This window comes from Heterodontus francisci, chromosome 10 (assembly GCF_036365525.1).
Source record: "Heterodontus francisci isolate sHetFra1 chromosome 10, sHetFra1.hap1, whole genome shotgun sequence".
NCBI lineage: Eukaryota > Metazoa > Chordata > Chondrichthyes > Heterodontiformes > Heterodontidae > Heterodontus > Heterodontus francisci.
This window is the reverse complement of record NC_090380.1, coordinates 33,589,177-33,616,657: the sequence shown is the minus strand read 5'-3', so window position 1 is coordinate 33,616,657 and position 27,481 is coordinate 33,589,177. Positions and strand designations below refer to the sequence as shown.

Below are 27,481 nucleotides of genomic sequence, written 5' to 3'. Positions count from 1 at the left end.
AGTTCTGGGGGGAAAGTTTGGGATCGGAAGAAAAGTTTCTTTTTGGGGGGGAGGGCAATTAATAAACTGATTAGTCATTGAGAGGGTGGGAGAGGGGATTGGAACTTAGAATAAAATTTCAATTTTAATTTTGTTAAACTGTCACTTTCAAAGTTTAAATGCTTCAGAAGGGCCTGACGCCCTTTTAAAAATGGTGCCGGTGCCGTGCCTGCACAGTGGCGCCAGATGCCATTGCCGGGGACAGAGTGCCAGCCCCCTCTACATCATCGGGGACGGGCAGTCCGCTCCGGACATGTAAATGAGCGACTGTGCACATCTCGCGCGTGCGCCCCGCCACTTTTGAACCAATTCAGCCTGGTGTTTCCAAATTCAAACTCAAATGAATGGGTTAACCCAATTTTCCAGTCTTTCCCTAGATATGGGGGAGGTGCCAGAGGACTGGAGAGTGGGAAATGTCTCACCCTTATTCAAGAAACGATGTAGGGACAATCCTAGTAACTACAGACCAGTCAGTTTAAAATCATTGATGGGTAAGATTTTAGAAACAATGCTCAGGGAAAGAATCAACAGGCTCTTGAAGAGGTTTGAGCTAATTAAGAAATGCCAGCATGGATTGTCAAAGACAGATTTTACTTGACTAATCTAATTGAATTTTTTGATGAAGTAACAGAGAAGGTTGATGAAGGGGATGTAATGGAAGTCTGCGATCACTCTGCGCATGCTCTGCATTGTCAGGAGACATTCCGATTTGGATTTTAAGAAACCGTTTGACATCGCACCATATAAAAGTCTGGTTAACGAAATTTGAGGCTTATGGAATAGGAGGGTCTGACAGTTTGGAGAAAAAATTGGCTTAAAGACAGAAAACAGTGAGTCGTGGTAAATGGTTATTTTTCAGTCTGGAGAGTGGTGTTCCCCAAGGGTCAGTACTGGGACTGCTGTTTTTTTTTTGATTATATATAAATTATTTGATTTTGGAATATAGAGTAAAACTTCAAAATTTCCTCATGATACCAAGCTTGGAAGCATGGCAAACAGTGAGGATGATGCAAATTGACTGCAACAGGACATTGATAGGCGAGCTGAATGGGCAGACAAGTGTCACATGGAATTTAATGCAGAAAAGTGTGAGGTGATGCATTTTGGCAGAAGGAATAGGGAGAGGCCATATAGACTTAATGGCCCAGTTCAGCGAGCAGGGACAGAGGAACCTGCATGTGCATAGATCTTTGAAGGTGACACGACTTTGAGAGAGTGGTCAGCAAAGCATCTTGGGCTTGAAGTATTGAGTACATAAGCAGGGAAGTTCTGCTGAACCTTTTGTTATGACCGAGGCGGGAGAAGTGCACTGTTTATTCTCGCCCCACTTCTCCACAGGTCACAACATATATTTAAATTTTCCCACTTACCGATCTGATCAATCATATACTCTATTTTTCCCAGATTAAAACACACTAAACACGTTTCTTTAATAAACAACAAAATTTTTGTTTTTTTATAAAACAAGTCTTAACCAGTAATGAAGTAAAGCATAAACACACATTGAAATATTACAGATTCCTTTTTACCCTAGCCCCTCAAACACACACACATACACACACACACACACACATACATATACACTGGTTAACTGGAAAAATAAAAGGGATTTTTGTTTACAACTCTGTTACAGACAAAAAAAAAAGCAATTGGGCTGAAAACTTGCTCATGCTTGAAGAAACAGCAGGTGAGATATGTTGTGTTCCAAAACTGGCACATAGTCAAAGCACACGTAGAGGGGTCATTGGAATCTTTTTGAACAGTCCTTTGGTGTTGAGAATTAATATAGCAGGCTTTTCTTCAAAGAAAGGAGATGAGATGAGTTGACAAAGTGGACTCAGAGTCTTTTAGAGAGGTGCTGGAAAGCTGAACTGGGTTGTGGTCTTCTCTCCATACTTGGGAATTCTCTTCTCTCTTTGGAAGTTCTCTTTTGCAGGCTTTTTAGAGAGATGGAACAAGCTGGGCTGAGCTGGAGTTCTGTCCTTCAGTTTTTTTTAAAAACTCCAACCCCTTTTAAATAGTTCATTCCCAACTCCAAATAATTCAAAAGTGAGGCCAGAAACAAAGTCCACCCTCTGACTTGTCACTTCTCTGCATACATCTTCCCTGGTTACCAGGGTTTCTGTTCTATTTTTAACTTGAGTCATGTGACAACCAGTAAATGATGTTGTCAAACACGTCATAGAGAGATACAGCAACAGACCCTTCGGCCCACCGAGTCCATGCCGACCATCAACCACCCATTTTATACTAATACTATATTAATCCCATTTTTTCCTCTGACATCCCCACCTTCCCTCAATTCTCCTACCGTCTGCCTACACTAGGGGCAATATTTTTACAATGGCCAATTTACCTATTAACCCGCAAGTCTTTTGGCATGTCCTTTCAGTGTTCGCTTGACCCTCTTTTAAAAAAAAAAAGACTGGTCCAACATTTCTTCGGTTTGACTATGAATCCTCCAAAAAATATTTTTAAGAAAAATAGAAGCATGTTTGTAACACTTTATAAAGCTCTGCTTGGGCCCCATCTGGAGTATTGTGTCCAGTTCTGGTCGCCACACTTTAGGAAAGATGTGAGGGTCCTTGAGAGGGTGCAGAGGAGATTTACCATAATTGTTTACGGGGTGGGGAATTTTAGCTACAAGCTTAGGTTGGAGAAGCAGGGGTTGTTCTCCTTGGAGCAAAGGAGATTGAGGGGAGCAAGAGATGCAGGGGGGAATGTGAGGAGGAACTTTTTAACGCAGTGAGTGGTAATGACCTGGAATTCACTGCCTACGATAGTGGTGGAAGCAGAGACAGTTGATGATTTCAAAAGGAAATTGGATGACGACTTGAAGAAAATAAACTTGCAGTTCTATCAGGATAGACCAGGGGAATGGATTGCTCTATGGAGAGCCAACCTGGACTCGATGGGCCAAATGGCCGCCTTCTGTGCCATAAATGAATTTCTGACTCTATTTAAGGCTCATGTAATGGAATACAGCACAGGTTCTAACACAGCACTGGTGAGACTCCGAATTCACTTTAATGAGAGTAAAACAACCTCTTAACTATCGGAGATCACCAAAACGTGTGGCATAGAAAAAATGTTCATGTCCCAACCCCTGATTCCTTTAATGTGATAATAACCCAAGATCTTTAGAAATGGCCCCATCTTTTTCTGTCTTACACCATCAAATTACTAGATTCTTCAATTTCTGATATTCATTTTATCCACACAAACATGCTGGTATGTGAACCCCCTGTTACCAGCAAACCATTCCACTACATGGTGCAATGTTTTGGGGCCCCAATATACTGGACCATTGTGACTGGACACAGATGGGAGACTGTGATCCTTCACACAAATGCAGTGCTTGAGAAAGTGCTGGATGAATACCAGATTCCCCTCTGCTGGCTACAAGTGGCTGAATTTCAAAGCAGTCAAGAGGCCAGCAAGCAGCTCATTCTTGGCTGGGTATACTGTATGAATACAAGCAAAAGTCAGAAAAGCAAAAAGGATTTTAAAAAATACCATTTTACAGAATCTTGTCCTTTTTACATATAAAACATTTCACGAATGCAATAACTACTTAATAGACTAACTTTTGTCACTGATGAATTGCCCATTATCTGCAAAGTAGCTAGGTGCAGCAATTCTCGCACATTCATTAACTCAGTGCTGTCACCTTGCCTCAAGAAAGTGGTCCAGTTTACTAGAGCTGTACATCAGTTCTCGGGTTAAAAATAAGTTTTGTCTTCATAATATAGTATAATATAAAAGCATACCTTAGGCATGTTGGCGATAACCGATTAAGAATAGTAGTTTGTTCTTTCACATACTGCATTTATCATGGGTGTATAACCTAGGTTCTGGGGAAACTATGCTGAGCACACACTCTGTCTATCCTCACAGAGCAAAAAAAAATGGCTTGTAGGATCTGTGACACATGATGTAAATTAGAGGATTGAATGTGCCACTATGCCAACATGACTGGGAACACATTGTTTGTATGTTTCAGTTTCACTTTTTTTTTGTGAAATCCCCAGACCTCCTGTGACATTGCTCACTGAGTTAGAGGAGTTGTTTCTTGTAATGTGAGTCTGCTATGTTTGGATAGTAATAGTTTCCCTCTTGGCCATGTGAGCCGCATGGAAGATGGCAGGATCCCCAAAGACACATTGTACAGCGAGCTCGCCGCTGGTATCAGACCCACCGGCCGTCCATGTCTCCGTTATAAAGACGTCTGCAAACGCGACATGAAATCGTGTGACATTGATCACAAGTCGTGGGAGTCAGTTGCCAGCGTTCGCCAGAGCTGGCGGGCAGCCATAAAGACAGGGCTAAATTGTGGCGAGTCGAAGAGACTTAGTAGTTGGCAGGAAAAAAGACAGAGGCGCAAGGGGAGAGCCAACTGTGCAACAGCCCCAACAAACAAATTTCTCTGCAGCACCTGTGGAAGAGCCTGTCACTCCAGAATTGGCCTTTATAGCCACTCCAGGCGCTGCTTCACAAACCACTGACCACCTCCAGGCGCGTATCCATTGTCTCTCGAGATAAGGAGGCCCAAAAGAAAAGAAGTTTCCCTCACTCCAAGTGGGATCAGAGGTCCTTCTCTTTATTGCCCCCTAAAACAGGATGTCTCTCTTATTTTCCCTGCAATTCTTCCTCACCCAATTTTTTACTGACTAGGATGCTTCCCCAATCCTCCCGATGATCAAATAGCTTAAATTATGCAACTTTGCTACCTTAACTGGAAATGAAACACTTGTGCATTGCATCACGTGCATCGGAAGTGCGATGATACAAATTATGGACTAAATTTGAAGAGCTAAAAAACTGACTTTGTCTTTTAAAAAAATAAAACTTTATTTTTACAAGCGAACAATGGTTCAAAATGGCTGCCTTTTGTGTATTCAAACTGTCTGATGAAGACAAATGACAAATCTTCAAAGCTAAGAGGTGTCAATTGCACCCCGCCCTAAAACTAAGAAGGTGTGAAGTAGCCACATCCTGGGCCATTGTGCGACCACCATGGGGAAGAGATGAGAGCGTCTCCTACCAGGAGGTGGGAGGTGACACAGTTTTACCTTTTTTTAAAAAAAAAAGACAGCCTGAGAGTGAGAGAAGCAACATCCTAGCAGCTTGTGTTCCAGCCAAGCCAGAAGGCACATGCCCTGCTGCAGAATCCTACATCTACATTATACAGCAGTGAGAACTAGAAGTGACCCACCGTCTTCAACTGAACCTTCAATCAAGAGAGAAATCTACAACCATCTCAGGCCTGCACCCATCGAGGGCTTGATTTCCAAGAGAATCCAAAGAGAATTCCAAAAGAGGTTGATATTGACCTCTCTTTCTCCCCCCGCCAACCCTCCCACGAAAAGTCACTTTCCTTTTTCCCCCTCTATCTGTCCCTTCGCGCGTGTGTGTGTGTGTAGTCGTGACTATTTCGTGATAGGGTGTATTGATCAATTAACAATTAATTTTCTGTTTTTAAAACCAACAAGAAAACATGTCGCTGTCTGTTTAATTGAAAAATAGAACAGCAAGGGGCTAAATTCTAATAAAGATAGACTTGCTACAGTCAGGTGGAGAGTTTTATTTCATTCATTCATGGGATGTGGACATCACTGGCTATGCCAGCATTTATTGCCCATCCCTAAGTGCTCTTGAGAAAGTGGTGGTGAGCTGCCTTCTTGAACTGCTGCAGTCTATGTGAGGTAGGTACACCCACAGTGCTGTAGGAAGGAAGTTCCAGGATTTTGACCCAGTAACAGTGAAGGAACAGCGATTATAGTTCCAAGTCAGGATGGTGTGTGACCTGGACGGGAACTTGTGAGGTGGCGGTGTCCCCATGCGTCTGCTGCTCTTGTCCTTCGAGGTGGTAGAGTTTGCAGGTTTGGAAGGTGCTGTCTAAGGAGCCTTGGTGTGTTGCTGCAGTGCATCTTGTAGATGGTACACACTGCTGCCATTGTGCGTCGGTGGTGAAGGGAGTGAATGTTTGTGGATGGTGTGCCAATCATGCAGGCTACTTTGTCCTGGATGATGTCGAGCTTCTTGAGTGTTGTTGGAGCTGCACCCATCCAGGCAAGTGGAGAGTATTCCATCACACTCCTGACTTGTGCCTTGTAGATGGTGGACAGGCTTTGGGGAGTCAGGAGGTGAGTTACTCGCCTCAGGATTCCTAGCCTCTGACCTGCTCTTGTAGCCATGGTATTTATATGACTACTCCAGTTCAGTTTCTGGTCAATGGTAGCCCCTAGGATGTTGATCGTGGGGGATTCAGTGATGGTAATGCCATTGAATGTCAAGGGGAGATGGTTAGATTCTCTCTTGTTGGAGATGGTCATTGCCTGGCTCTTGTGTGGTGCAAATGTTACTTGCCACTTATCGGCCCAAGTTTGGATATTGTCTAGGTCTTGCTGCATTTCTACATGGACTGCTTCAGTATTTGAGGAGTCGCGAATGATGCTGAACATTGTGCAATCATCAGCGAACATCCCCACTTCTGACCTTATGATTGAAGGCGGGTCATTGATGAAGCAGCTGAAGATGGTTGGGCCTGAGGAACTCCTGCAGTGATGTCCTGGGGCTCAGATGATTGACCTCCAACAACCACAACCATCTTCCTTTAGCTCCAACCAACAGAGTGTTTTCCCCCTGATTCCCATTGACTCCAGTTTTGCTAGGGCACCTTGATGCTATACTCGGTAAAATGCTGCCTTGATGTCGAAGGCAGCCACTCTCACCTCACCTCTTGAGTTCAGCTCTTTTGTTCATGTTTGAACCAAGGCTGTAATGAGGTCAGGAACTGAGTGGCCCTGGCGGAACCCAAATTGAATGTCACTGAGCAGGTTGTTGCTCAGCAAGTGCCGCTTGATGGCACTGTTGATGACACCTTCCATCACTTTACTGATGATTGAGAGTAGACTGATGGGACGGTAATTGGCCGGGTTGGACTTGTCCTGCTTTTTGTGTACAGGACATACCTGGGCAATTTTCCACATTGCAGGGTAAATGCCAGTGTTGTAGCTATACTGGAACAGCTTGGCTAGGGGTGCGGCAAGTTCTGGAATACAGAATAGCAGGAACCACCCACATTGCACCGTGTGGCTGTAACAATTGTTACGGAGGATGATCTGGTCAATCTTGCATAAACTAAACTTGTAATAATGCCTTGCTTCCCACAGAGAACATGAGGTTAAAAAAAATTATTAAGAGCCTTCTTGAATGCAAGGCATCTAAGGTTTCCATCGAAACTGGACTGTGTGCGCACGTGCATGTGTGTGTGAGAGAGAAGAGGAAGGCCCGGCTAGACACAACTGTGCCTTAGCCGCAGAATAATACATTGTGTGTTGCATGGTATAACCGTGCTGACAGTGTAACACAGCTTACTATCTTAGTTACTTTAAGATGTGCCACAAGAGACTTGCTATTTTTAAAAATGTTGCACTGTTAGATTGCCATCTTGATTTATACCTTTTCCCTATGTACAGCACTTTCAGAATCTGGAGTGTCCTGGTACTATTTCATTTCACATTTTCTTCATGTAGTCAGTAAGCTTTTAGTGCTCCTGCAGATATTTCTTCCGTGCCTTTATTCCTGAAGAACTAGCGTGCGCCTTTCTAACTGGTAATGTAACATTGCCCAGGAATCATACGGGTGCCTTTATAGCTATAACACTATTCTTGTGTGCTCCCATTCTTCAGATAGCAGACAATGAGAATGAGTAGACGACAGTGCCATGTCACAGTTAGATTCTATTAATTAGGTTGTTTAAAAGTACAAAAGCAAAATATTCTGATGCTGGAAATATGACAAAAACTGAAAATTCTAAACATTCAACTGGTCAGGCAGCATCTATAGGGAGAGAAACAGTTAAAGCTTCAGGTTGAGGCCCTTTCAACGGTAAATATAGAGCTGTCCATCAAATTTTAAAAACCTGTCAAATCTTTCATCAATTCATTGGACAAATCAAAGTTGAGAGCAGTTTTAAAAGTGATGGGGTCAATACCTGATGAAAGGGAACCATTTAAAATGGGTGTTAGACATGTTGGGTCGTCAGCAGTTGAGTGGAAATATGGGAGAGGGAGGGTGCAGGAGGTAGGGCTCTTGGATTAAATGAAATTGGAGAAAGATTCCTAGAATCTTACAGCACAGAAGGAGGCCATTCAACCCATTGCCTTATGCAGCTCTTTGGGGGAAACAAATGTCCAATATGTTCAATTCCCCTGCTGTTTCTTCTTAGCCCTGCAATTTTCTGTTCAAGTATCCAATTCCCTTTGGAAAGTTACCTTTGCATTTGTTTCCATTTCCCTTTCGGACAATGCGTTTCAGATCACAACTACAAGCTTTTTTTTTTTAAAGTCTCCTCGTCTTTCCTCTGGGTGTTTTGCCCGTTACTTTAAATCTGTGTTCTTCAGTTACCAACCCTTCTGCCATTGGAAACAATAAGCGGAGATTGGAGAGAAAGACATAGGTTCAAAAGTTGGGTCATGGGAACTTCTTTTCAGGGAGGAACAAGAGAAAAGGATTTTGGATATTGTGGCAGAAATCACACCTGCCAAATGGAAACATGTTAATTTTGTCATATGGGGCACTACTTGAAACTTTTTACTGGACATTGCAAAGAACATGTTTAAAAAAACAGAACTGAGCGGTTGAAAACATGGTTGTATATTTGCATTCTGAGAGACACGAATGGAGAGACAATGGGGGTGCTCCTTGATTCAATTAACAAGTTTGGACTGAAGAATAGTGATGGTCAAAAGACACAAACAGCTTTTGACTTTGTAAGAGACAAAACTCCACCCCCCACTGAGTATGTGGAAGACTCTGAAATCCAACAACCCTCCCAGAAGTTGCTGTTTCAGACAGAGATGGTCACATGCCCTACCTGCTGGTAAGACTGGGACTTTTTGAATTGTGCCACAGAAAGGAAAAGGCTGCAATTTGAACGCCAAGGAAAAGATCGATCTCTGTCGCTCTCTCTCCCTCCCCAGCAAGGCCCCAGGGAAACCACGGTGGCAACTTCTACACTTCAAGACTACAGATAAGGTCTCTCTTTGGCCTTCTGGTACCTGAGAAGCAGGCTTGAAATTGTGCACTGAGGCCCAATGAGGACTCCAAGACCTTAACTTCAAATAAGGACATTGTAACATTGTATCAAGGACATTACCACCCAGTAACTGAATTCCATTTATTACAAACTCTACTTCAACCACCACACCGCCCCCCCCCCCCCCCACAATTCTTTCTTCTCCTCTGTATCTATTTGTGTGTGTGCGCCTCTCGTATGCATGCGAGTATGGTTGCATCGCGTATTTTAGTCATTTTAACCAGGTTAGAGTGATATCGCTCATGGGTTTAATCAAGAAAGATGTAAGTTTAAGAAAATCTATCTGATTGGTTCATTTGCATTTACAATTAGAGTACAGTGAGCAAGGGCTCATTGAGGGGGGGGGTTAGCTAAAATCATTGTGTTTTAAAAGATAAACCCTGTTACGGTCAAACCAGGAAAGGGGCAAGAGGGAAGCCTGAGACCCCTTCCTCACCCGAGCATAACGACATGAAACCAAGATGACTCTACCATCGTTTGAATTGAAATACATAGGTGTTGCAACAAGTAAAAAGGCCATTTGGTCCAACCATTACATGCTGGCATTTACCCTCTACATGAGCAAATAGTCCTAACTATAGTTATGCCCCCTGTTCCCTTTTTCATCCACCTATCCTATCCAATCTTGAATGTTGATATATCTTCTGCCTCAGCCATTAACTCTGGAACCAAGTTCTACACCTTTACAATACTCTGGGGAAGAGGGTGGGAATCAAAATATATCTTTTCAGCTGCATTTTTGCCCAACAGCAAGAAATCATAGCTCAACAAGAACACGTTTGGTCAATTGTCCATAAATGGTAGATTGACAAATAAATAATTGCACAGCATCTCACAATAGAAATTCAAACATGCTGATAGCATCAGCAGTTGGCTTCATATGCCTGGAGAGCTTACTAATATATAACAAATCTGGGACCATTTCTGAGTACATATAAAGATTACCAGCCTGTTAGTTATTGTTCTATTAGCTTTTGTTGCTGTAACTTGAGGTAGGTTTTCTGCTGATTATTACAAACATGTAACCAGGTTAACAATAATAAAATTCAGCATATTTTGTTGTTTTACATAGATGAATGAATAATAACAATAATCAAACTTCATTTGTGCTGAATTTGTTGCAACGTTGCCGCACCAGTCAAAGTACTTTGTTAAATATGAATGTGATAGAGTAACGGAATATCAAACTAGACCATCAGAAATTAGTTACCATCTTCATTCCAGAGCTAATATGGAAGAAGGGAAAATGAAACTGAGGTCAAGTACTGTAATTTATTAAAACTAAAACATGATCAACTGGAAACCTTCCATCACATCTGCTATTTGCCTTAGGTTTGCAACAATTGAGGCTTATCAGGATATCTGGATGTAACTATGAGCTCCCAGTAAATACAAACTCTAGTTCTAATCAGGTAACAATTTCTTGTCTGTGGAGGATCCACAGTTATTTGTAGCTGCATCCCTTGACTTAGTTAAGAGCTTTGCTTGAAGTCTTTAAGGTGAATTAAAGCTTGTGCTACTCAATATAAAGTGGTATTGGGTAACTAAGTCTGTTTGGTATCCTTCCATCTACAAAAGATGATGGACCCACAGCAAACAATCCATTTAGGTGTGGTGTCTTCTCTTGGTGCTTCTTTGCTGATGGCTGAGAGAGGCAGGTTCTGCCACAAATGCCACATGTGAAGCTGCCAAGTGACACTCTGATTTGTTGTTTTTGATAGTGCCTGTTGCCAAGCTGCTGTAGCAACTGGCTGTCATGATAGTGCACACCAGTCCACGGGATGTGTCGCCATTTCCCTCTTTCACTAGCTGGTGACTCCCAGGTGCGATAGCCGACATTTAGAGCCCTCATGTCCCACTTGTAAGCATCCTTGAAGCAGAGTTTTGGGTGCCCACTGGTCATCTGGCCCTGACTACCTCACCATACAGAAGGTCCTTGGGTACCCAAACATTTTCCATCCTGTGGACGTGTCTGATCTGTTGTGCCTAACACGCACTCTACTCTTAAAGAATCCACGGAATCCGATTGGTGAAAGGTATATCAATATTTTATTCACACACTAAATCATCAAGTACAAGTTCTCACTGCTTGTACAGTATACTACCCATCAAGACACGAGGTGATCAGTCTCGGATTTGCGGCTGCTCTTCTGTTCTCTGAACCCCTGGCTCAGGGTATCTTCTCGAGTGTTCTTCCCCGGGGTTGTCGTACCTTCCCTGGCTTCAGTCGGGTTAAATCTTGTTTCTAAGACCCTCCCCTCTTACTCATAGGGGTCTGGTATTTTGACATAATGATAATTCCTTATTTGGCTTAGTGAGAACCTGTTCAAAACTTCACAGTTTCCTATTGTTTATTATGAGTTTAATCATATCTGGTGTCCATGATGATTCCCTATATCTGCTACATGCAAGGACTGTGTCTGGGATCCTTCTCAACATCTTTTCTATACTATCTACAACTCCTTGGCCATCTGTGTGCTGTGGTCTCTTTCTACTCATCCTCCCTATGCTTTAACACACTGTTCGTTGTTGTGTGACTAGCCTCTTTGTTTTAACTAAGTTCTTATGTGTTTTTTCTATGTGTGTTTTTACTATGTGTTTTTACTGGGTCTACAGTCCCCCCTTTGATCCTGCAGGGCTATGCCCTAGGGATTACACTCTTATGTCTCTTATGTGCAATTACAATTTCATTTTCAAAGCAAAGCATAAGCAGCGTAATATTAAAGAAAGCACAACTTAAACATCACTGTTACATAATCAATTGTGTGAACATAATACAGTCGCAATTTCATTCTTAGAGTACATTGATCATTCATTAACTCATTTTAAGTATATACGAATAGGTTATACAATTACCCTTGTATGGCATAACTAATTGTCTATCTTTTACAGAGCAGTTTGAATATTGATTGCCTTTAAGGTAGCTGTCCAACCTGTGTTCATACATCCTCTCACATTGCTTAATTAATTTCTTAAGTTTCCAAATTAAGTACGTCACGTATAACACCAAGATACCCGAAAGCACCATCAGGACATGGGAGATCATTCTAAACCAGGGGTGTATCTGCATGTTTGACACCCAGTTCCATAAGTCCTCCCACCAGGTAGAATCATTTATCTCGTCAATCTCATCTTGTAGCATCCTCGACTGTTCCAGATAATAGTACACTACAGCAAAGGCTTCTAGTTGCTGTCTCTCTTTACCCAAGCGTGTGGGCAATGGCTGAATAGTACATTCGTATTCCCGGAAGTAATTTATCAAGTTCTCTTTAATACTTTCTGTCACAGTTATCATTTCCGTCTTTTGTTTATGTATGTCTACCAACTCCATTTTTCCTACTCTGGTTGGTATTTGTGGGTTGAAACAAAACATACTGTTGCTCACCGGACAAGTCCGGTTATGTCCATACTGGTATTCCTTCACCATAGTGGTTAAACAATATCTCCCCTTTCCCATATAGGCCACATGGGTTAGCCCTGATAATGCTTTCCTAGTCTTCATGATGCAATTTACAGTGGCATTAAATCCACATTTTGATTCTGCTGTTTTATATATAGGATGAGGACATATGACCACCTGGTTTTCCAGACTACACTCAGAAATGTTGTTCCAACTATCTCTTTTCCAATTTCCACAACATAGGGTAAAATATCATGGTATTTTATGTAATCTTTTCCCTTTATCACCCCTATATTTTCTACTTCGTATAATTGCATCCCTAACTTATCTCTCGGAATTACAGGTATTCCCAATATGACTCCAATACTCATAGAACCTGTATTTACACACTCCTGACCTTTCCATACCTTAACAAGTTTTCTGAGTCGGCACCTGGTAATTTTATCATTTGTGTGACCAGCTAAGTCCTCCAACTGGGTGTCATTTATCCAAACTGGTACCAGCCCAGCATTAATTTGCTTCAAATTTTCTCGAGTTTGTTCTAACATTCACGAACCGTATTCACTACAAACACTTTCATTATTTGAAATGTTGTGGACCTCCTTTACCTTTTCTATTATATCATTAATAGTATGAGCATGACCTTCCAGTACTCTCACCAGTCCTGTCACTGTGTTCGTCAAATCCTGTCCTGCTTTAGCTACACCACTCTGTCCCTGTTGTTCCTTTTTCAAAATATCCTTTACTAGCTGACTGAGAGTTCTAACCTTCTGGTACATGCTTTCCAAATCTATAGTATTGATAATTGAAGTTCCCGTATTAAAGACTGTGGCTGCGTCATTCACTAAACTACGTTTACGTTTATTTTCCTTTATTATTCCCTCATCACCAAACTCTTGTCTCAGCAATTGTTGCAGTAATACCTTGTGCAACTCTCGGGTCTTCTCAGGGCACCAGTCAGGTAGCTGGATATCTGAGATATTCAATATTACCGGTACTAACTCAAGCAGTATATTATCATATACAATTTTGAGTTTTCATTATCGCAAGTCCGTTTTCTGATCCTGCAGTTAAGGCAGGGCAAGGGAGATCAGTCACTTGTGGCTGCTGGGTTTGTAACCTTACTCGTTGGTAATTCTGATATGGGGGTAACCGTGGTGGTTGGCGCTCCTTGTACATTTAATCTCACAACCTGGAATACGAACTGTCCTTTTTTTATTTCTCCAAACACAATAGAGCCAATAGCCCCTATTGTTTTGTGGTTTCACACATATTGATCGGTTTCTACATTCTTTTTCATCACACTGCCATAAAGGGAACTCGTGGGGGGGGTGCCCCTGGTGGGTGCCTTTTGGGCATTCGACACATACCCACTGTCCGATAGTAACATTTACAAGAAAGACCCATCGCAATTCGTCCCTGAGGACTTCCATCCTCCTGTATGTGTAATCCACATCCTGTCTGCCTAATCCCATCCTCCCCTGTAGAGGAACAGTCAACAAAAATTTTGATTGCTGGTTTGATTGCAGGCTCCTTCCCTTGTACACCCCCCACAATGATTTTGACGCAAAAGGTCCCTGGAGGGCCTTTGCTGTCAAAACCTGACACTCATAGGGTTCGCCCTGGCAGATTAAGTTGTCTGCCAGGCACGTAGTAGTTCTTATTTAGGACATCCTATAAAGGGGCTGGCTTTAATACAAATCCATCCATGTGGTTCCTGCGATACCCAACAAGGCCCAAAAATGATCTCAGAGTTAATATCTTGTGGTAGAGGGAGTTTGAGAATTCTCTGTACTTGCATCTGCTCTATCTCATGCTTTCCCTGTGTTATTACTATTCCCTTTTCCTTCATTAACTGTGCCTTTTTAGGCTTAACTTTCACTCCGACCTTCCAGAAGAGTCGAAGGAGCTCCTCCTTACTCTGTGCCAACCGCTGGTGGAATATTGACGGACTATGATGAAATCGTTGGGAGAGACATATCCAGGTGTACTGTTGTCCCTGGAACACAAATGCAAATTTATAGTGACACTCTTGTGCCAGCGGTATGGATCAGAACTCATTGCTAATGTCCAACACCGTAAACCACTTAAACTGTTATTTTTTTTTTGTTTTCTAAAACTTTGATTGTCCTCTTAAATATCAGATAAATTTCCCTTTGAGTACTTTAAATAACCACTCATATCAGTTCAATTTTGTTTATTGATTCCAATTTCTTATGGCCAGACTTGGTGGTATTTTTTTTACATTAAAGACAGAAGTGCTTGCAACTATCTCTCCTTCTCAAGCACTTTGTCTCATTGATAAAGATGCTGCGACATTTGATGTCTGCAATTAAGTTCTTAAATTCTTAACGTTGCTGGATCTCTTGCTGTGGCATCAGTTCTCATGTGGCCTTGGAAACTACCATCACCTGCTTAAAAAAAAAACAAAGAATCCATTGTGGCTCTACACCTGAGCCCAAAGGATTAATTTGTCCAATTCTATCTGTCAATTTAGAAATGTAAGATTTAATAATGTCCAATATATATAAATTTTATTCTCAGCAATGCAAAAATTGTGTGGTGGAGTAAATGGAAAAACAATAGCTGCAGCAGGGTTTGTCTCCAAGGGGGCAGAGCAAAACATTCTCAGCTGCGTCACTTTACGTAACCTTTTTTTTCTGATCAAAAAGAGCTACACTCCATTTTAAACATTTTTTTTCAATCCTTTTGGTATCCATAGGGTTTGAAAACAACAAAGTAATTAGTAACATTATCAGCCTCAAAGGAAAGCATCTCCATCAGGAAAGACAGCATTTTAGATTAAACTCCAACTGTTTTCAAACTTTTAGCATCTTTTGTAACAGGTTTCTAATGCCAGGTTTTTTTTATAACAAAGATGATTCCAAATTCCAATTCACTGCAATAAATATTTAAAAATCAAAACTGCCAATGTTATATGAATGAGTCTTATGTCCGGAACTGAAGACTCCTCCAAAACTTGGCATAATAAACCTGAAAGTTCATTGTGGCCACAAATGAAATTTCCAGTTTTTCAACTTAAAAGGTCAATTAACTTTAATAGTATAAACTTAACTCAGACTTATTAACTTATAATACTTAGCAACTAAACACATAATAGCACGTGGTTTTTTTAAAGATGGTAAATTACGTCATTTTTCTTGTTCTTCAGGCGCCTTTTCAAATGACTGTAATAAAACCAAAAATTAAAGAAAAAGTTATTTAACATTCTTAAAACTAAAGATTTAACACCAGCTTCTTAAACAAACTTTAAACAAACAGAATCTTTCCTATATCTCCTTTGTTTCTTATCCTTCTCTCCCTCCCTTAAACCAATATCCAATTCCTGACATTTGCTACTTAAAACAGTCAGTAAAACATGTCTTTAATTTAAACTCCAAAAAAAACGAACAGATTTTAAACTGGAACTCCAATTAAAGCAATGTTGTAAACTTCAAATTGGATTTCTGCCAGACGTCTTCAGACCTTCAAGGCTGAAGCTTATCTCTTACAAAATTGTTCATTGTCTTTTCACAGTTGCAAAACCAACTTTTAAAATAAAAATTCAATTTAAAATATAATTCAATTTTATATTCCATTCCTGGGTGCACAATCTTAAATTGCAGTGAATACACTCAACAATCACTTTTCACAGTCATTCAATTCCAAACAACTTAGAAAATTGATTTCCTGTAATGGGTTATGAATTCAAAGTACCAAAATCTGTGTCAAATTCCCTGTCCCGATGCCAAGGAACACACAGGTTAAACTACTTCACAACCAAAATAGGTTCCCATATAGGGACAGGTGGGGATGTGATAGGAATATGGGATTAGTGTAGGATTAGTATGAATGGGTGGTTGATGGTCGGCACAGACTCAGTGGGCCGAAGGGCCTGTTTCAGTGCTGTATCTCTAAACTAAGATATACACATGTAAAAATAGAAAAAGTAACAGACTCATTCTTTCAACATCAAGGCCAGACAACAAAGAGTTAACGACGGTTAGTTCCACAGAACACAGGCTGCAAATCCCAAGGGCATTCATTTCATTCGTGGAAGCTTCCAACATTCACATATTAGAATGAAAAGTCACAGTAACTTGTTTTTACTCACTTGAAATTTCACTAAAACATAGTCTTTTTATGTCACTCTGTTATAAACTTTGTTATGGAGCCCTCTGGCCTTATCTGCCAAGTTGGCCCGATTTAAAATTGTCGTCATCATCCTCCCTATCTACAGAAGTGCATATTATACCCCTCTGTGCTGAGAGTTGAGACTGTAGTTTACTTATTTCCTCCTGACATTTGATATGATCCGCTGACTGGTACACCCACTCCTTCTGTAAGCGGTGCAGAACCATCATTGCGGTCTGTAAGTCAGAGCATTTCTGTTCCGCTCTTGTGAGCTGTTTCTTTTGCCCTGTTCGCTTCCCTCTCAGCCTTACTGCAATTGTATTCGGCCTTTTTAGCTTGAGACTGGCATTGACTGGCACCACCTGTGCTGCACTAACTGACTCTGCCTTTAGGGACCTATCATGCCACTCAGCAGTGGCTTTCACTAACTTAGGCGCCCATTTGGCTTGGTGGGCATGCACATCCTCCCAATGCTGTACCCCAACAGACCCCTGGCCCGTGTACTGTTTAACTGCAAACTCTATCCACGAGGGCCACTTGCCCTTCAAATATTTCTGGAGTTCCAACTCCCACTCTGGCCTGGCCAGGGCCATAATTACTCAAAGGTTCACCAATCCGATCCGTCAGACTCATAACTTTGTTTATAATTTAGTTCAAACTCAGCGAGGCTGTTCAAAATAACTTGAAATAGCACTACAACCGAGTCCCTGTTCGGGCGCCAATTACGTTGTGCCTAACACGCACTCTACTCTTAAAATATCCACGGAATCCAATTGGTGAAATGTATATCGATATTTTATTCACACACTAAATCATCAAAGTACAAGCTCTCACTACGTGCATAGTATACTACCCGTCAAGACACGAGGTGATCAGTCTCGGGCTTGCGGCTGCTCTTCTGCTCTGAGCCCCTGGCTCAGGGTATCTTCTCGAATGTTCTTCCCCGGGGTTCTCATACCTTCCCTGGTTTCAGTCAGGGGTTAACTCTTGTTTCTAAGACCCTCCCCTCTTACTTCCTCATAGAGGTCTGGTATAATGACATAATGATAATTCCTTATTTGGCTCAGTGAGAACCTGTTCAAAACTTCAGTTTCCTATTGTCTATTATGAGTTTAATCATATCTGGTTTCCATGATAACTCCCAAAATCTGCTAATTGCAAGGACTGTGTCTGGGATCAACATCTTTTCTATACTATCTACAACGCCTTGGCCATCTGTGTGCTGTGGTCTCTTTCTACTCATCCTTCCTATGCTTTAACACACTGTTCGTTGTTGTGTGACTAGCCCCTTTGTTTTAACTAAGTTCTTATGTGTTTACTATATGTGTTTTTACTGGGTCTACAGATCTACCGAAGCCACCTCTGTTTGATTAGTGCCAACACACTTGGGAGCTGTGCCTTTGAGAGGACTGCGGCATTTGTGATTTTTGTCCCGTCAGGATATACCCATAATGCGCCGTAGACAGCGAAGATGGAAATTATTGAGCTTCTCTTCCTGGTAGCTGTAAGTCACCCATGTTTCACAGCCATACAGCAAGGTGCTGAGAACACAGGCCTTATAAACCATCAGCTTGGTCCTAAGGGTCAGCTTGGTGTTATCCCATGCGCGTTTGGTGAATTGGCCAAAGGTCGTAGCTGCTTTCCCCATGTGTGTACTGAGCTCTGCATCAAAGGACAGATTGTCTGTCACCATGGACCTGAGGTAGCAGAAGTTGCTAACCACTTCCAGTAGGGGGTTTAGTGTGATCAGGGCGGAGATGCAACACCTTGTCCTACACCACGGTTTTCTTGATGCTTATAGTCCAGGAGAGCATGCTACAGGCATTGGCGAGTCAGTCCATGAGTCTTTGTAACTGAATTTCCGTGTGAGCAACTAATGCAGCATCATCAGTGTGGAGGAGTTCTCTGATTAGGGTGCAGTGTGGTTTTGTCTTCGCTTCCAGCCTTGAAAAATTGTAGAGCTTGCCATCTGACCTGGTGTGCAAGTAGACTCCTTCCATATCTGCAGGGAAGGTGAAGGTCAAGAGCATGGAGAAGAAGATGCCAAACAAAGTGGGGTCTAGGACACAACCCTGTTTCACTGCATTCTTCACTCCGAAACTGTCGGAGGTTAGAAGCCATCAAACTGTGTAATGCATGTTGACACAGAAGGGCACCCGGCGAGGACATAATCCCAACCCTGCTGTTCAAGCATGGAAAGTTCCATTTATTGCCGCACCTTTGACTTTCTCCTTCTCTGCTGAAGTGGAACTTGAATCCACAACCTTATGACTTGGAGGTGAGAGTGCTACCAACAGAGCCGCAGATGATACTCAAATGAGGAATGAATGTCTCTGAGACAGATTCCCCTCTGTTTTTATCATTATTTACAATAGTCAGGTGTTGGCATTTTCCTACCCCATCTAAAATAAGTGTGCCTAAGCAATCCATAGTTTGATTAAACCCCCTTTTGAATACATTTAAATGGGAGGGTCAACACCCTTACGCTGATGCCCATTTACACGTGGCTGTTTCTCTTGCACAAACTGTTTAGCTCTGCAGGAACTAGTGATTTGTGTTGGCTTACAAAATAATATTAAAAAGTGCAGTCATGCTTGAGGTACAATGCGAGCTGTTAAATGAAACAGTTGTTGATGGGATTCTTTTATGTTTCCAGACTCTTGCCCTTCTGTTCTTTGTAAAGGAACACAACTTTGAATAAGAAAAATATTGGAATTAAAAAGCCAGCACAAATTGGAATTGATTTACATTTTTGCTTCAGTTTTCTAATACATAAGTATAATTTTCTTCCTTCCAAGTATTGCTGTTCATGGTTAGTAGTTTTGCAAATCAAAGTGTCATGTGAATAATTTGGAAGTGTTTTTTGAAGGAGTTCTTTACCAAAGCATTAACTATGATATTCTTTGGTCCATTTAGATCATGAACCTATGTGGTGCAAAGCAACTGGGTTATTTTGGACGAGGTCAGTTTTACATTGCCCTGAAGCTAATAGCTGCAGCCCAGTCTAACCTTCCAGTACAGCTGGAAAGCATTAACAGTGGTAAGTAGTAATACTGCTTTTAATATTGGGTTGTACAGTTATTGTTGAGGTATTGATGCAAGCATTGCAGGTTAGAATTGTAACCTAATGGATATGTTGGTATGAAGTAAACTGTTGTACCTTGTGAATAAGTAAGCCATTAGATGTTAACATGATAGCAAATTGGACAATGATTACTCTTCCTGAGCCTGCATAGTAATTGTTTATGCCTATTTTCAACTTGAAAATTAAACACAATGCTGAAAGATGTAGTTTAAAAGCTGCTGGGGAAAATCTCAGCACGTTTTTTGAATTGAAGAAAACACTCCTGTATAAATGTAAGTAATTAACTGGACAACTGATGTCTAAAGCATAATCTAAATAAATGTCATGTTTTCTGGGACTATTAATTAAAAATGTTATTTGAATTTTAGAGCTTAATGGCATCTGTGAAAATGTGTACTTTCCTTTATAAGGTCTTATTGCACTTTTCATTATCCTTGGAAGAAGTAATAGTTTCACGTTACCCGTTCCAATGTCTCTGAAATTGCTGTTGTAAAGATGTTAAAAGATGTAAAGATGTCCCCCAGGACATGCGCGATGCCAACATCATCACCCTCTATAAAAACAAAGGTGACCGCGGTGACTGCAACAACTACCGTGGAATCTCCCTGCTCAGCATAGTGGGGAAAGTCTTTGCTCGAGTCGCTCTGAACAGGCTCCAGAAGCTGGCCGAGCGCGTCTACCCTGAGGCACAGTGTGGCTTTCGTGCAGAGAGATCGACTATTGACATGCTGTTCTCCCTTCGTCAGATACAGGAGAAATGCCGTGAACAACAGATGCCCCTCTACATTGCTTTCATTGATCTCACCAAAGCCTTTGACCTCGTCAGCAGACGTGGTCTCTTCAGACTACTAGAAAAGATCGGATGTCCACCAAAGCTACTAAGTATCATCACCTCATTCCATGACAATATGAAAGGCACAATTCAACATGGTGGCTCCTCATCAGAGCCCTTTCCTATCCTGAGTGGTGTGAAACAGGGCTGTGTTCTCACACCCACACTATTTGGGATTTTCTTCTCCCTGCTGCTTTCACATGCGTTCAAATCCTCTGAAGAAGGAATTTTCCTCCACACAAGATCAGGGGGCAGGTTGTTCAACCTTGCCCGTCTAAGAGCGAAGTCCAAAGTACGGAAAGTCCTCATCAGAGAACTCCTCTTTGCTGACGATGCTGCTTTAACATCTCACACTGAAGAATGCCTGCAGAGTCTCATCGACAGGTTTGCGTCTGCCTGCAATGAATTTGGCCTAACCATCAGCCTCAAGAAAACGAACATCATGGGGCAGGATGTCAGAAATGCTCCATCCATCAATATTGGCGACCACGCTCTGGAAGTGGTTCAAGAGTTCACCTACCTAGGCTCAACTATCACCAGTAACCTGTCTCTAGATGCAGAAATCAACAAGCGCATGGGTAAGGCTTCCACTGCTATGTTCAGACTGGCCAAGAGAGTGTGGGAAAATGGCGCACTGACACGGAACACAAAAGTCCGAGTGTATCAGGCCTGTGTCCTCAGTACCTTGCTCTACGGCAGCGAGGCCTGGACAACGTATGCCAGCCAAGAGCGACGTCTCAATTCATTCCATCTTCGCTGCCTTCGGAGAATACTTGGCATCAGGTGGCAGGACTATATCTCCAACACAGAAGTCCTTGAAGCGGCCAACATCCCCAGCTTATACACACTACTGAGTCAGCGGCGCTTGAGATGGCTTGGCCATGTGAGCCGCATGGAAGATGGCAGGATCCCCAAAGACACATTGTACAGCGAGCTCGCCACTGGTATCAGACCCACCGGCCGTCCATGTCTCCGTTATAAAGACGTCTGCAAACGCGACATGAAATCGTGTGACATTGATCACAAGTCGTGGGAGTCACTTGCCAGCATTCGCCAGAGCTGGCGGGCAGCCATAAAGACAGGGCTAAATTGTGGCGAGTCGAAGAGACTTAGTAGTTGGCAGGAAAAAAGACAGAGGCGCAAGGGGAGAGCCAACTGTGCAACAGCCCCAACAAACAAATTTCTCTGCAGCACCTGTGGAAGAGCCTGTCACTCCAGAATTGGCCTTTATAGCCACTCCAGGTGCTGCTTCACAAACCACTGACCACCTCCAGGCGCGTATCCATTGTCTCTCGAGATAAGGAGGCCCAAAAGAAAATTGCACTTTTCATTATCCTTGGAAGAAGTAATAGTTTCACGTTACCCGTTCCAATGTCTCTGAAATTGCTGTTGTAAAGATGTTAAAAGTGCAGCTGGGTCTCGCCATGTCAATTAAACACTTAATTCTAAACAGGAGCAGCACAAAACCTACAGCCATGTGAACCTATGCCTTTTAGATCACCTTGTATAATGGAAACCAGCAAGCATCACCGAATGTATAAAAATTGGAGAACTGTGCATGGAATTAGTTCTTCTCAGACAGGAACAAGAAAGCCAGTAACATAAAAGTACTTTACAACTGTCTGCTAGGAGGTGCATGAGAATAGTCCTCCAGTGTTTTTCTTCCTCCCTGTAGGGTAACAGCTCCCCTGATTTGTCTTTGCCTCAATGACTTGGGAAGCTTTGAGATTAGCTGTGTGGTATTAGACTGAGTAAAGATTGACTCCAGCATCATCCTTCACCAACTGGCTTTCTGGAATATAACAATATAGTCCCAATCTATGATGCCCTTGTAACTGGCTGCTACATAATGTTCAAAAGCATGTTGGGATAAACTATGCCTCGATTTTTCCTGAAAAAGCTCCAAGCCCTTTGATATATTTAAAAAAATATTTTCATTTTATCTTTTGAGTCTCGTTATAGATGTACATATTTTGCAGAAGTACTTTATTTTCATGTAATTCACGGATAATTTCACACAATTCCCCATGATCTTTGCTGAATTATCAAACAATCTAATTATACGGGAATTCTCTAGATACATGCACAAGTTAAAACAACCTTTTATCTTTGATTTACTTTTTTCTGAATTCAAGAAGTGGGGCTGGGATTACGGAAAAAAAACTGAAAATGTTGCTGTTACTCTTGTGCAGCTTGCCTAATTATTTATACCACTTCTGCAATATTCAGGGTTTCAGTAAAGGACTGCGTATGTGTCCCATCTTAGGCCCCCACCTGCCAAGAATGAGGCATATTAATTTTGTCATATGAACATTGATTTTAAACTGTTGTTGGGAAAAAGAGAAGGCCTGTTATAAGGGCTGCCAGACAATTAGCTAATAAACATTTGCATACTAACAGACCGTGCTTGTGGTGACAAAGGACCTGACACATTCAATTTACAACGGATTTTGATCACCAGACATTGAAGGTATAAAGAAGAGCATTCCAGAGACTGCTAAGGTGATACAATCCACAAAAGCCAGGACTGGTGAAACCAACTGGTCCAGGGTTTTTTGAACTAGCCACGGAGTTTGAACTCAGAGGAAAGACTGTTTGCTGCTGGAGTGAGAAGACCTCTCCTGTCTGCTCCCATCATTTTCTCACAAGCCTCTGGACCCACTGAGGACACATAAAGTTCAAGAGAGAAAAATCTCCTACATCGAACAAGGTTTAAGAAGAATACTGGGCCCCAACGAAAAGCAAGACCTATCTACAGTCAAGGACTTTACAGCGAGCTCGAAGAACAGTAACCAAAACCATCTTCAGATATTGCCTCAAACTTTTCCACTTTATTTCTTCTCTTTTCTGTCTCTATCTGCATGTGTGTATCGTGTATGCATGCTAGCGTAGGCGCGTCGTGTATCCGTAGGTGTTAACCAAATTAGAATTTAATTTTAATAAAGTTCAACCTTTTTTTCTTTAAACCTAAGAAAACCAGTTTGGCCCGTTTATTTGCCTTATAATTGGAAGTTAGTGAATAAGGATTCATCAAGGGGGAGCTAAAAAGACTGTGTGTTTAATATTAAACCCTGTTACGGTAAGACCAGGTGAAGGCTGAGAGGGAACCCTAGACCCCTTTTCACCTGGTTGTAACCGCATGTATATCATTTATGTAATCAATGCATTTGGTGCATGTCCAGTCAGACAAATTCCAAACAAGTACTGCAATGAATTCAACATTACAGACAGAAATTAAAAATATTCAGCTTCCAGTTTCTTCTTTGTGTCATGTAGGGTTACCTTAATGTTATGGTGTTAATTGGCAGCCTTGTTGAAACATTTTGAGAAATGTGAAATTCTGATTAGTGTACTTTTATTTATAGATTCTCCCAATCACCCTTTGCTTAGATTCTGCGTGCCACACTCAAATTTCTAAGATTAGTCGTCATTTTATTCTATTGTGATCAGTCTTCAACATAAGTTGATATTCTTTGGAGTACATGCTTGACAACAGATATTGATTCAATTCTGAAGGTTGCATAAAACAATAGAAATTTACAGCACAGAAAGAGGCCTCTTGGCCCATTGTGTCTGTGCAGACACTTTTTTTACTGGAGGAATCCAAAATGAATCCCATAGTGAACTCTGTCCTAGCACAGCATGGCTCAAGTAACAACAATTACCAAGGACCACCCACCCAAGGCTGACCATAGGATGTTACAAAGTCCAGTATGATTTACCTTGTTTCCATATTAATCATTCTCCATCTTCAGTGTCACAAATGAAGTCTCGATCCTCCAAGCATAGTATTTCAATCTCTTTTCAATATGTGAAAGACTTGCTTTACCTTTGGCAACAGCATGTGCCTGGTTAAAGACTGCAACTATAATAACAGCATTTACATTTGTACAACCGAGGAAATTGGAGATCCAACTAGACTCCCTAAGCAGATAATTATGTGTTACTTGTCAAAGTAATAATACTGCAAGTAGCAAAATCCCTTCTGTAAACTATGTAACGACAAAACCTACACCCACGAGTTCATAATACAAGCTGGTAATTGCAGAGGTGGAATTATAATAATTTTTGAAGCTACTATTTTTGTTTAGTGCATTCCCATGGCAACTGTTTTTTTTTTGACAGCAAGCCACTTGAAAAGGTGTAGGGCTCTGTCTACCCTGCATTTAGGGAACAAAAGTATTTGTTTCACCAATACCCTTACAAGCACTGAGAGACAATACAGCAGTCAGGCTGATAAGTGTCAGCATGTCCATTGTCTCCTTTCAGCTCCAAGCTATCCATGCATGAAAGTAATTTTCTGAATCTTGTGATGCAGTGAAAAGAAGGCGAGGTTTGTGTAATGTATTGAAAACTATCCAAGCATTAACTGTTCTTCCAGAGTAGGATTGCTTGTAAGTTTCTTATATTACGTCCAATTATAAAGAAACAGGGTCCATTTTAGTTGATTTACTTCAGGAATGGTTTAATACTACTTAGACTACCATGGGTAACTAAGCCAATGTACAGATAGTATACTAGCAATGGCAGACATCAACAATAAAACTTAGCATCGTCTCCAGTGTGCCAGTGCAGCCTTCGGTCATCCGAGGAAAAGAGAGTTTGACGACAAAGACCTCAAACCTGGCACCAAGCTCATGGTCTATGGGCCACAGTGTTACCTGCCCCCCTGTATGCATCGGAAACATGGACACTGTATAGCAGACATCTCAAAGCGCTGGAAAAATATCACCAGTGGTGTCTCTGCAAGATCCTGCAAAGTTAGTGGCAGGACAGGCGCTCCAATATCAGTGTCCTCTCTCAGGTCAACACCCCCAGTATCGAGACACTGGTCATGGCTAGTCAGTTACGTTGGGCGGGTCACATCGTCCGTATGCCTGACACAGAATCACAGAATAATACAGTGCAGAAGAGGCCCTTTGGCCCATCGAGTCTGCACCGATGCATTAAAGACACCTGACCTGTCTACCTAATCCCATTTGCCAGCTCTTGGCCCATAACCTTGAATGTTATGACGTGCCAAGTGCTCATCCAGGTACTTTTTTAAGGAAATGAGGCAACCCGCCTCTGCCAACCTCCCAGGCAGTGCATTCCAGACCGTCACCACCCTCTGGGTAAAAATGTTCTTCCTCAAATCCCCCTTAAATCCCCTGCCCCTCACCTCAAACTTGTGTCCCCTCGTAACTGACCCTTCAACTAAGGGGAACAGCTGCTCCCTATCCACCCTGTCCATGCCCCTCATAATCTTGTACACTTCGATCAGGTCACCCCTCAGTCTTCTCTACTCCAGCGAAAACAACCCAAGTCTATCCAACCTCTCTTCATAGCTTAAATGTTCCATCCCAGGCAACATCCTGGTGAATCGCCTCTGCACCCCCTCCAGTGCAATCACATCCTTCCTATAATGTGGCGACCAGAATTGCATACAGTACTCCAGCTATGGCCTTACCAAAGTTCTATACAACTCCAACATGACCACCTGCTTTTGTAATCTATGCCTCGATTGATAAAGGCAAGTGTCCCATATGCCTTTCTCACCACCCTATTAACCTGCCCTTCTGCCTTCAGGGATCTATGGACAAACACGCCAAGGTCCCTTTGTTCCTCGGAACTTCCCAGTGTCAGGCCATTCATTGAATACTTCCGTGTCACATTACTCCTTCCAAAGTGTATCACCTCACACCTTTCAGGGTTAAATTCCATCTGCCACTTTTCTGCCCATTTGATAATCCCATCTATATCTTCCTGTGACCCAAGACACTCAACCTCACTGTTAACCACTCGGCCAATCTTGGTGTAATCCGCGAACTTACTGATCCTACCCCCCACATTGTCATTTATATAAACAACATAGATGACTAACAATAGGGGACCCAGCACAGATCCCTGTGGTACGCCACTGTACACCGACTTCCAGTCACTAAAACAGCCGTCTGTCATCACTCTCTGTCTCCTACAGCTAAGCCAATTTTGAATCCACCTTATCAAGTTACCCTGTATCCCATGTGCATTTGCTTTCTTGATAAGTCTCCCATGTGGGACCTTGTCAAAGGCTTTGCTGAAATCCATGTAAACTACGTCAACTGCAGTACCCTCATCTACACATCTGGTCACATGCTCAAAAAATTCAATCACATTTGTTGGGCATGACCTCCCTCTGACAAAGCCATGCTGACTATTCCTGATCAAATTTTGCCTCTCCAAATGGAGATAGATTCTCTTCTTCAGAATTTTCTCTACTAGTTTCCCTACCACTGACGTGAGACTGACTGACTGGTCTGTAGTTCCCTGGCTTATCTCTACAACCTTTCTTAAATAGTGGGACCACATTAGCTGTTCTCCCACAAGGCTCCCAGAACAAACTTTCTACTCTGAGCCCCATCACGACAAGAGGCTACCAGGAGGGCAGAGGAAATGCTACAAGGATGTCCTTAAAGCCTCCATGAAAAAATGGCATCTCCACTGATTCATGGGAATCTCTTTCCCAAGACTGTCCAAAATGGAGAAGAAGCATCCGTGAAGGCGCCAGCCAGTTCTAATAACATTGACATGTTCAGGCAGCGACCAAGTGCAAACAGCAGAAGGAGCGTTTGGAAATTCAAGCATCCCATTCACTCGCTTCACCAAACACCGCTTGCCCCACCTGTGGCAGAGTGTGCGGATCCAGAATTGGACAATTCAGTCATCTAAGGACCCACAACCCTGGAGTGGAAGAAAGTTATCCTCGATCCCGAGGGACTGCCTATGAAGGAGAAGAGTATGCTAGAAATATTGCTATTATTAACAGACACTATTGCCCTTTCTTTATTGGAAACCTAAAGTAATAGCTCAAGTTCCTGGCGCAAGCAATATTGAGTTTTTTTTTAAAAACTAAGTAAATTAAGAAAT

At 42.0% G+C, this 27,481-nt stretch overlaps 1 protein-coding gene across 4 annotated transcripts in view; it reads left to right on the top strand.

The window, feature by feature from the left end:
• The window catches only part of reps2 (RALBP1 associated Eps domain containing 2), a 292,361-nt gene that overhangs the window by 49,925 nt on the left and 214,955 nt on the right, over positions 1-27,481 (top strand). For all 4 annotated transcript variants that reach the window (XM_068040420.1, XM_068040419.1, XM_068040421.1 and 1 more), the window contains one exon: positions 19,593-19,716. In XM_068040420.1, coding sequence (XP_067896521.1) covers positions 19,593-19,716 — 124 coding nt within the window. The remainder of the gene's footprint in view (positions 1-19,592; positions 19,717-27,481) is intronic.